Genomic DNA, 11,046 nt, shown 5'->3' on the forward strand with positions numbered 1-11,046 from the left:
GCTTACGACCGTGTACCCCGGGCCACTCTGTGGGGGGTACCAGGGAGTATGGGGTACCAGGGCAGTTGCTACAATCCATCCGGTCCTTGTATAACCAATGTGAGAGCTGTGTCCACATTCTTGCCACAAAGTCAAACATGTTTTCAGTGGGTGTGGGACTCCGCCAAGGTTGTCCCTTGTCTCCGATTGTGTTTGTGATATTCATGGACAGGATCTCAAGGCACAGCCAAGGTGAGGAGTCTGTCCGTTTTGGGAACCTCAGAATTTCATCTCTGCTCTTCTCAGATGATGTGGTTTTGTTGGCTTCATCAGAACGTGACCTCCAGGGTGCACTGGGGCGGTTTGCAGCTGAGTGTGAAATGGCCGGGATGAGAGTCAGCACCTCCAAGTCTGAGGCCATGGTTCTCTACCGGAACATGGTGGATTGCTCCCTCTGGGTTGGGGATGAGTTGTTGCCTCAAGTGAAGGAGTTCAAGTATCTGCGGGTCTGTCCACAAGTGAGGGTAGGATGGAGCGGGAGATTGACAGGTGGATTGGTGCAGCATCAGCAGTAATGCGGACGTTGTACCGGACCGTTGTGGTGAAGAGGGAGCTGAGCCGGAAGGCAAAGCTCTCACTTTACCAGTCAGTCTTGGTTCCAACCCTCACCTATGGTCATGAGCTTTGGGTAGTGACTGAAAGGGTGAGGTCGTGGATACAAGTGGCTGAGATGAGTTTCCTCCGTAGGGTGTCTGGGCTCAGCTTTACAGATACGGTGAGGAGCTCGGACATCCGGAGGGAGCTCGGAGTAGAGCCGCTGCTCCTTCACGTTGAAAGGAGCCAGTTGAGGTGGTTCGGGCATCTGATCAGGATGCCTCCTGGGCAAGTCCCTCCAGAACTTGCTGGAGGGACTACATGTCCTATCTGGCCTGGGAACGCCTTGGGATCCCCAGGAGGAGCTGGAGTGCGCTGCTGGGGAGAGGGAAGTCTGGAGTGCCCTACTTAGCTTGCTGCCACCGCGACCCCACCCCGGAGAAGCGTCTGATGAATGAATGAATGAATGAATGAATGAATGAATGAACGAATGAATACATCAGAAAAGCTGGAGGTAGCTTATTTGTCCCCAAAACTGAAAATAAATAAATAAATAAGAAAACAGAGGCAAACGAATACATTTCTGTGATGTTTAGATGTCAGAAATGTCTAGAAAAAAAGTCATTCACCATATTACTTAAAACACATAATTATGTAAATTAACTATTTCACACCCTTATTCCACTGTTACTGATAAATAATAATAATAATAATAATAATCATTACATTTATATAGCGCTTTTCTAGACACCCAAAGTGCTTCACAGCGAAGGGGGTAACTCACTTCAACCACCACTAATGTGTAGCACCACCTGGGTGTTGCAGCAGAACGCCCACCACACATCAGCTGGAGGTGGAGAGGGAGGAGTCCTTGAGCCAGTTACATGGGGGATGATTAGGTGACCAGATGGAGAGAACCAGGTTGGGAATCTCACCAGAACACTGGGGAACCCCCTACTCTTTGTGCCATGGGGTCTTTAATGACCACAGCGAGTCAGGACCTCGGTTTAATGTCTCATCTGAAGGACGGCGTCTCCTACAGCACAGTGTCCCCGTCACGGCACTGGGGCACTGGGGCACTGGGGCACCGGGGCACTGGGGCACTGGGGCACTGGCATTTGTTTTATTTCCTTTAAATAGTTTTATTGGATTTTTTAACAGGTTTATAAGACAAACAGAACAAAATGGAAACGTGCCTGTGAGTTTTACCCCATGAAAACCGAACCCACCGACCAATAATCCCCCATAATCACCCAGCTGCACCCTAAGTTGGAGAAGCAAAACAAACAGATGAAAAACAAGAAAAAAAGTATATATATATATACACACACACACACACACACACACACACAAACACACACACACACGTAAAATAAATAAATAAATGGAATAGAAAATAGAATAAAAATGTAATAAAGGAGGCGATAGGGAAGGGGAGAGGACGACAGGGAGGGAGCTCAGCTATCCTCAGGGTCAGGTAGAACCTCAGGGTCATGTAGAACCTCAGCGTCAGGTAGAACCTCAGGGTAATGTAGAACCTCAGCGTCAGGTAGAACCTCAGCGTCGGGTAGAACCTCAGCTTCAGGTAGAACCTCAGCTTCAGGTACAACCTCAGCGTCGGGTAGAACCTCAGCGTCGGGTAGAACCTCAGCTTCAGGTAGAACCTCAGCTTCAGGTAGAACCTCAGCGTCAGGTAGAACCTCAGGGTCAGGTAGAACCTCAGCGTCAGGTAGAACCTCAGCGTCAGGTATAACCTCAGCTTCAGGTAGAACCTCAGCTTCAGGTAGAACCTCAGCGTCAGGTAGAACCTCAGGGTCGGGTAGAACCTCAGCTTCAGGTAGAACCTCAGTGGCAGGTAGAACCTCAGCGTCATGTAGAACCTCAGGGTCAGGTAGAACTTCAGTGTCAGGTGGAACCTCAGCGTCAGGTAGAACCTCAGCTTCAGGTAGAACCTCAGCTTCAGGTAGAACCTCACGGTCAGGTAGAACCTCAGCATCAGGTAGAACCTCAGCATCAGGTAGAACCTCAGGGTCAGGTAGAACCTCAGCGTCAGGTAGAACCTCAGCTTCAGGTAGAACCTCACGGTCAGGTAGAACCTCACGGTCAGGTAGAACCTCAGGGTCAGGTAGAACCGCCACATTTTTAATATTGTCCAGGAAGGGTCTCCATGTTTTATTAAAGGACTTCAGGGATCCTATACGGGAGAATCTGACGTCTTCCGGCTTGATCCATTGTAGAACCTCTGTAATCCATTGGTCATGAGGGAGGTGACATATGTTCCCACTTCAAAAGGAGACAGCAGGCCAGTAAAGTGGTGACAGCCAGGACCTTCTGCAGTGGTGAGGGAACGTTTACTTGGGATGGAAGGCCAAATGTTGCCGGTAGGGAGCAGTGATCATGATATAAGCACCCCACAGAGTTTCAAATATTTTTGCCTATTTTTTTTCTAAACAAAGATGGTCAGTTTAAACAGGGATGTATTGGAGGGGGAGGGGCTATAAAGGGGCAGGGTGTGAAGGAGGCGCTACGAAAACCCTATCTCTCGTCAGCTAACTCTGGTCCACCCTGACTGGTCGGGTTCTGCTCTCACCCGCTCATGTAGGAGACCCGTCCCTCTCAGCCTGAACAGGAAGTCCTCTCTCCACTTCCTGTGGAGGTCCCGGGATGAGGTGCTGACTCCGCCCGCCTCGTCCTTCTGCCCAGAGACAGTCTCCTCCCACACCAAGACGAAATCTGTCAATCAGAACGCAGCATTACAGCAGCTGCTTCAGCAGCACAGCACCACCTGCTGGATCTCCGGTCTTATTTCCGGTCAGTCCTTATGTATACATGTGAAGATTGTTGTGTTGTAGTGTTGTTATGCTATGTTCAGTACACTGAGAGAGTTGTGTAGTAGTAGTGTTGTTATTCTATGTTCAGTACACTGAGAGAGTTGTCCTGTAGTGTTGTTATTCTATGTTCAGTACACTGAGAGAGTTGTGTTGTAGTGTTGTTATGCTATGTTCAGTACACTGAGAGAGTTGTGTTGTGGTGTTGTTATTCTATGTTCAGTACACTGAGAGAGTTGTGTTGTAGTGTTGTTATGCTATGTTCAGTACACTGAGAGAGTTGTGTTGTAGTGTTGTTATTCTATGTTCAGTACACTGAGAGAGTTGTGTTGTTGTGTTGTTATTCTATGTTCAGTACACTGAGAGAGTTGTGTTGTGGTGTTGTTATTCTATGTTCAGTACACTGAGAGAGTTGTGTTGTGGTGTTGTTATTCTATGTTCAGTACACTGAGAGAGTTGTGTTGTGGTGTTGTTATTCTATGTTCAGTACACTGAGAGAGTTGTGTTGTTGTGTTGTTATTCTATGTTCAGTACACTGAGAGAGTTGTGTTGTAGTGTTGTTATGCTATGTTCAGTACACTGAGAGAGTTGTGTTGTAGTGTTGTTATTCTATGTTCAGTACACTGAGAGAGTTGTGTTGTGTTGTTATTCTATGTTCAGTACACTGAGAGAGTTGTGTTGTGGTGTTGTTATTCTATGTTCAGTACACTGAGAGAGTTGTGTTGTGGTGTTGTTATTCTATGTTCAGTACACTGAGAGAGTTGTGTTGTTGTGTTGTTATTCTATGTTCAGTACACTGAGAGAGTTGTGTTGTGGTGTTGTTATTCTATGTTCAGTACACTGAGAGAGTTGTGTTGTGGTGTTGTTATTCTATGTTCAGTACACCGAGAGAGTTGTGTTGTGGTGTTGTTATTCTATGTTCAGTACACTGAGAGAGTTGTGTTGTAGTGTTGTTATTCTATGTTCAGTACACTGAGAGAGTTGTGTTGTGGTGTTGTTATTCTGTGTTCAGTACACTGAGAGAGTTGTGTTGTAGTTTGTTATTCTATGTTCAGTACACTGAGAGAGTTGTGTTGTAGTGTTGTTATTCTATGTTCAGTACACTGAGAGAGTTGTCCTGTAGTGTTGTTATTCTGTGTGTGTGTAAACCTACACGGCCTATAAACATGATGCTGATTTTTTTAACTCAATGTCACTACATGTCTGACTGTCTGTCCTTCTGTCTGTCTGACTGTCTGTCCTTCTGTCTGACTGTCTGTCTGTCCTTCTGTCTGACTGTCTGTCCTTCTGTCTGACTGTCTGTCTGTCCTTCTGTCTGACTGTCTGTCTGTGTGTCCTTCTGTCTGACTGTCTGTCCTTCTGTCTGACTGTCTGTCTGTGTGTCCTTCTGTCTGACTGTCTGTCTGTCCTTCTGTCTGACTGTCTGTCTGTGTGTCCTTCTGTCTGACTGTCTGTCTGTCCTTCTGTCTGACTGTCTGTCCTTCTGTCTGTCTGTCTGTCTGTCTGTGTGTCCTTCTGTCTGACTGTCTGTCTGTCCTTCTGTCTGACTGTCTGTCCTTCTGTCTGACTGTCTGTCTGTCCTTCTGTCTGACTGTCTGTCTGTCTGTGTGTCCTTCTGTCTGACTGTCTGTCTGTGTGTCTGTGTGTGTGTGAGTTAGTGTCAGTAGTATCGACCTGCTCAGTAAAGTGAAACTGATGAACTGTGTTGACTCATGTGTTCCGGCTGAGTGTTAATCAAACATCACTTTCAAATATTGACATAGTCGCTTTAAGCTGTTTGTCTACAGTGTGGAAGCTGAAGACACCTGGCTCAGCAGAAACCTACCGAGACACCTGGCTCAGCAGAAACCTACCGAGACACCTGGCTCAGCAGAAACCTACCAAGACACCTGGCTCAGCAGAAACCTGCCAAGACACCTGGCTCAGCAGAAACCTACCGAGACACCTGGCTCAGCAGAAACCTACCGAGACACCTGGCTCAGCAGAAACCTACCAAGACACCTGGCTCAGCAGAAACCTACCGAGACACCTGGCTCAGCAGAAACCTACCAAGACACCTGGCTCAGCAGAAACCTGCCAAGACACCTGGCTCAGCAGAAACCTACCAAGACACGTGGATCAGCAGAAACCTACCGAGACACCTGGCTCAGCAGAAACCTACCGAGACACCTGGCTCAGCAGAAACCTACCGAGACACCTGGCTCAGCAGAAACCTACCGAGACACCTGGCTCAGCAGAAACCTACCAAGACACCTGGCTCAGCAGAAACCTACCGAGACACCTGGCTCAGCAGAAACCTACCGAGACACCTGGCTCAGCAGAAACCTACCGAGACACCTGGCTCAGCAGAAACCTACCAAGACACGTGGATCAGCAGAAACCTACCGAGACACCTGGCTCAGCAGAAACCTACCGAGACACCTGGCTCAGCAGAAACCTACCAAGACACGTGGATCAGCAGAAACCTACCAAGACACCTGGCTCAGCAGAAACCTACCGAGACACCTGGCTCAGCAGAAACCTACCAAGACACCTGGCTCAGCAGAAACCTGCCAAGACACCTGGCTCAGCAGAAACCTACCAAGACACCTGGCTCAGCAGAAACCTACCAAGACACCTGGCTCAGCAGAAACCTACCGAGACACCTGGCTCAGCAGAAACCTACCGAGACACCTGGCTCAGCAGAAACCTGCCACGACACCTGGCTCAGCAGAAACCTACCGAGACACCTGGCTCAGCAGAAACCTACCGAGACACCTGGCTCAGCAGAAACCTACCGAGACACCTGGCTCAGCAGAAACCTGCCACGACACCTGGCTCAGCAGAAACCTACCGAGACACCTGGCTCAGCAGAAACCTACCAAGACACCTGGCTCAGCAGAAACCTACCAAGACACCTGGCTCAGCAGAAACCTGCCAAGACACCTGGCTCAGCAGAAACCTACCGAGACACCTGGCTCAGCAGAAACCTACCGAGACACCTGGCTCAGCAGAAACCTACCGAGACACCTGGCTCAGCAGAAACCTACCGAGACACCTGGCTCAGCAGAAACCTGCCGAGACACCTGGCTCAGCAGAAACCTGCCGAGACACCTGGCTCAGCAGAAACCTACCGAGACACCTGGCTCAGCAGAAACCTACCGAGACACCTGGCTCAGCAGAAACCTACCGAGACACCTGGCTCAGCAGAAACCTACCGAGACACCTGGCTCAGCAGAAACCTACCGAGACACCTGGCTCAGCAGAAACCTGCCACGACACCTGGCTCAGCAGAAACCTGCCAAGACACCTGGCTCAGCAGAAACCTACCGAGACACCTGGCTCAGCAGAAACCTACCGAGACACCTGGCTCAGCAGAAACCTACCAAGACACCTGGCTCAGCAGAAACCTACCGAGACACCTGGCTCAGCAGAAACCTACCGAGACACCTGGCTCAGCAGAAACCTGCCAAGACACGTGGATCAGCAGAAACCTGCCAAGACACCTGGCTCAGCAGAAACCTACCAAGACACGTGGATCAATAGAAACCTACCAAGACACCTGGATCAGCAGAAACCTGCCAAGACACCTGAATCAGCAGAAACCTGCCAAGACATGTGGATCAGCAGAAACCTACCAAGACACATGGATCAGCAGAAACCTGCCAAGACATGTGGATCAGCAGAAACCTACCAAGACACATGGCTCAGCAGAAACCTGCCAAGACATGTGGATCAGCAGAAACCTACCAAGACACCTGGCTCAGCAGAAACCTACCAAGACACCTGGATCAGCAGAAACCTGCCAAGACACATGGATCAGCAGAAACCTACCAAGACACGTGGATCAGCAGAAACCTACCAAGACACCTGGATCAGCAGAAACCTGCCAAGACACGTGGATCAGCAGAAACCTGCCAAGACACCTGGATCAGCATAACCCTACCAAGACACCTGGATGAGCAGAAACCTACCAAGCCAGGTGTCATTGACCTGTATAACTCAGTTCAAATCATTTAGTTCTTCTTTACACCGAGGTCAACGGTTTAGTTTTAACAGTGTGTCTCAGCGGGGTGCCCTGGTGGCTGGTACAGTGGTACCACATCAGGCTGAGTCCTTACTGCAGAGGCCTGGGTTCGAATCTCAGCAAGGGCCTTTGCTGCATCACATCCCCCTCTCTCTCCCCTGCCTTTCCTGTCTCTCTCTACTGTCACTTTTAAAAAATTAAGGCGGAAAATGCCCAAACAAATAAACAGTGTGTGTCCCATGTAGATGGTGGTGAGGTGAGCGTGGGCTGAGCTTCATTACTGTACCAGTGTGTGTCCTATGTAGGTGGTGGTGAGGTGAGTGTGGGCTGAGCTTCATTACTGTACCAGTGTGTGTCCTATGTAGGTGGTGGTGGGGTGAGTGTGGGCTGAGCTTCATTACTGTACCAGTGTGTGTCCTATGTAGGTGGTGGTGAGGTGAGTGTGGGCTGAGCTTCATTACTGTACCAGTGTGTGTCCTATATAGGTGGTGGTGAGGTGAGTGTGGGCTGAGCTTCATTACTGTACCAGTGTGTGTCCTATGTAGGTGGTGGTGAGGTGAGTGTGGGCTGAGCTTCATTACTGTACCAGTGTGTGTCCTATGTAGGTGGTGGTGAGGTGAGTGTGGGCTGAGCTTCATTACTGTACCAGTGTGTGTCCTATGTAGGTGGTGGTGGGGTGAGTGTGGGCTGAGCTTCATTACTGTACCAGTGTGTGTCCTATGTAGGTGGTGGTGAGGTGAGTGTGGGCTGAGCTTCATTACTGTACCAGTGTGTGTCCTATGTAGGTGGTGGTGAGGTGCGTGTGGGCTGAGCTTCATTACTGTACCAGTGTGTGTCCCATGTAGGTGGTGGTGAGGTGAGCGTGGGCTGAGCTTCATTACTGTACCAGTGTGTGTCCTATGTAGGTGGTGGTGAGGAGAGTGTGGGTTGAGCTTCATTACTGTACCAGTGTGTGTCCCATGTAGGTGGTGGTGAGGTGAGTGTGGGCTGAGCTTCATTACTGTACCAGTGTGTGTCCTATGTAGGTGGTGGTGGGGTGAGCGTGGGCTGAGCTTCATTACTGTACCAGTGTGTGTCCTATGTAGGTGGTGGTGAGGTGCGCGTGGGTTGAGCTTCATTACTGTACCAGTGTGTGTTCTATATAGGTGGTGGTGAGGTGAGTGTGGGCTGAGCTTCATTACTGTACCAGTGTGTGTTCTATGTAGGTGGTGGTGAGGTGAGTGTGGGCTGAGCTTCATTACTGTACCAGTGTGTGTCCTATGTAGGTGGTGGTGAGGTGAGTGTGGGCTGAGCTTCATTACTGTACCGGTGTGTGTCCTATGTAGGTGGTGGTGAGGTGAGTGTGGGCTGAGCTTCATTACTGTACCAGTGTGTGTCCTATATAGGTGGTGGTGAGGTGAGTGTGGGCTGAGCTTCATTACTGTACCAGTGTGTGTCCTATATAGGTGGTGGTGAGGTGAGTGTGGGCTGAGCTTCATTACTGTACCAGTGTGTGTCCTATGTAGGTGGTGGTGAGGTGAGCGTGGGCTGAGCTTCATTACTGTACCAGTGTGTGTCCTATATAGGTGGTGGTGGGGTGAGCGTGGGCTGAGCTTCGTTACTGTACCAGTGTGTGTCCTATTTAGGTGGTGGTGGGGTGAGTGTGGGCTGAGCTTCATTACTGTACCAGTGTGTGTCCTATGTAGGTGGTGGTGGGGTGAGTGTGGGCTGAGCTTCATTACTGTACCAGTGTGTGTCCTATGTAGGTGGTGGTGGGGTGAGCGTGGGCTGAGCTTCCTTACTGTACCAGTGTGTGTCCTATGTAGGTGGTGGTGGGGTGAGCGTGGGCTGAGCTTCATTACTGTACCAGTGTCTGTCCTATGTAGGTGGTGGTGGGGTGAGCGTGGGCTGAGCTTCATTACTGTACCAGTGTGTGTCCTATGTAGGTGGTGGTGGGGTGAGTGTGGGCTGAGCTTCATTACTGTACCAGTGTGTGTCCTATTTAGGTGGTGGTGAGGTGAGTGTGGGCTGAGCTTCATTCCAGATGAATGAGAGTCAGCAGGGCTGTTGTGTCAGAAACACACATAAAACCTGGTGGAACCTGACTTGTACTTATTGATGTAGTACTACGTGTTGTACTTATTGATGTAGTACTATTTGTTGTACTTATGGATGTTGTACTATGTGTTGTACTTACTGATGTAGTACTACGTGTTGTACTTATTGATGTAGTACTATGTGTTGTACTTATTGATGTAGTACTATGTGTTGTACTTATTGATGTAGTACTACGTGTTGTACTTATTGATGTAGTACTATTTGTTGTACTTATGGATGTAGTACTATGTGTTGTACTTATTGATGTAGTACTATGTGTTGTACTTATTGATGTAGTACTACGTGTTGTACTTATTGATGTAGTACTATGTGTTGTACTTATTGATGTAGTACTATGTGTTGTACTTATTGATGTAGTACTATGTGTTGGTGAAGGTCTCCTACCAGCTTGTTGTGTCATATCTGCTGGTTAGACTCAACACCTTCACTTCTTCTAACTCAACACTACCTGCCTTCTTCTTCCTCATCTGGCTGCTGTGATGAAGATGAAACACTATGCACCCTGCCATGTTTCCTGGTGAATCCTACCAGACACCAACCATCCACATCACACACGGCTGCAGGACCCTGCAGGGCCTGGTGTTCATGGACTAGGTGTTGAGTTAAATACAACAGAGATGGAGTATCAGGAGAGACCTTGGTTTCCGGGCAACTTCCCAGGAAGGGTTGCAGTGGCAGGCTGGTAGAAGTGGTTTTGAGTACAGCATAGTAATGCAGTTCATTTCCAGTTCAGGACATTCAACAACAGCGCACAATAACACACAACATGTCCGCGCATAGACCTTCACACACATTCAGACCGGCCGGTACCGGCTGGACTCACCGATACGAGTCACGCCATCCCTGAAAACATTCCGGTCCCTGGTTTGCACTGGAGACCTCTGTGAAATAAAAACAGGCCTGAGTTCCTGCAGGGCCATTAGCGGTGTTTAATCAGCGCAAGACGGGATCCTGGTTCCTGTTGTGTGAGGCAGGAACATCCCTTCAAGGTCCTCTGTTGTTTCTGGGAGCCACAACACTGGAGGCTTTAATCACAGCCACTACACAGGCTGCTTGTTAGCACGCACTACTTCCTGTTGCACTTTACAGGCTGCTTGTTAGCAGCACTACTTCCTGTTGCACTTAACAGGCTGCTTGTTAGCATGCACTACTTCCTGTTGCACTTAACAGGCTGCTTGTTAGCACGCACTACTTCCTGTTGACTGCTCTGCTCTGGTCCACCATGTACACCACACCACCTTACTGTGATACGTACTATCACTATCATTACTATGCTTAGTATTATTATTATGGTTAATACTATAATGGTTATTATTATAATCAGTATTGTTATTATGGTTATTATTATTATGGTTATTATAATAATAATAATTATTATGATGTTAGCATTATAGTGGTTAGTATTATTATTATGGTTAATACTATAATGGTTATTATTATAATTAGTACTGTTATTATGGTTATTATTATTATGGTTATTATAATAATAATAATTATTATTATGATGTTAGCATTATAATGGTTAGTATTATCATTATGGTT

At 48.3% G+C, this 11,046-nt stretch overlaps 1 protein-coding gene across 1 annotated transcript in view; it reads right to left on the reverse strand.

Moving 5' to 3' along the window:
• The window catches only part of ano7 (anoctamin 7), an 82,027-nt gene extending 71,603 nt beyond the window's left edge, over nt 1-10,424 (reverse strand). Inside the window, exons 1-2 of the mRNA XM_056282938.1 lie at nt 10,328-10,424; nt 3,164-3,306 (exon numbers count right to left, since the gene is read on the reverse strand). Coding sequence (XP_056138913.1) covers nt 3,164-3,306; nt 10,328-10,424 — 240 coding nt within the window. The remainder of the gene's footprint in view (nt 1-3,163; nt 3,307-10,327) is intronic.
• Between the last annotated feature and the right edge of the window lie 622 nt (nt 10,425-11,046).

This window comes from Lampris incognitus, chromosome 7, assembly GCF_029633865.1.
Source record: "Lampris incognitus isolate fLamInc1 chromosome 7, fLamInc1.hap2, whole genome shotgun sequence".
Classification (NCBI taxonomy): domain Eukaryota; kingdom Metazoa; phylum Chordata; class Actinopteri; order Lampriformes; family Lampridae; genus Lampris; species Lampris incognitus.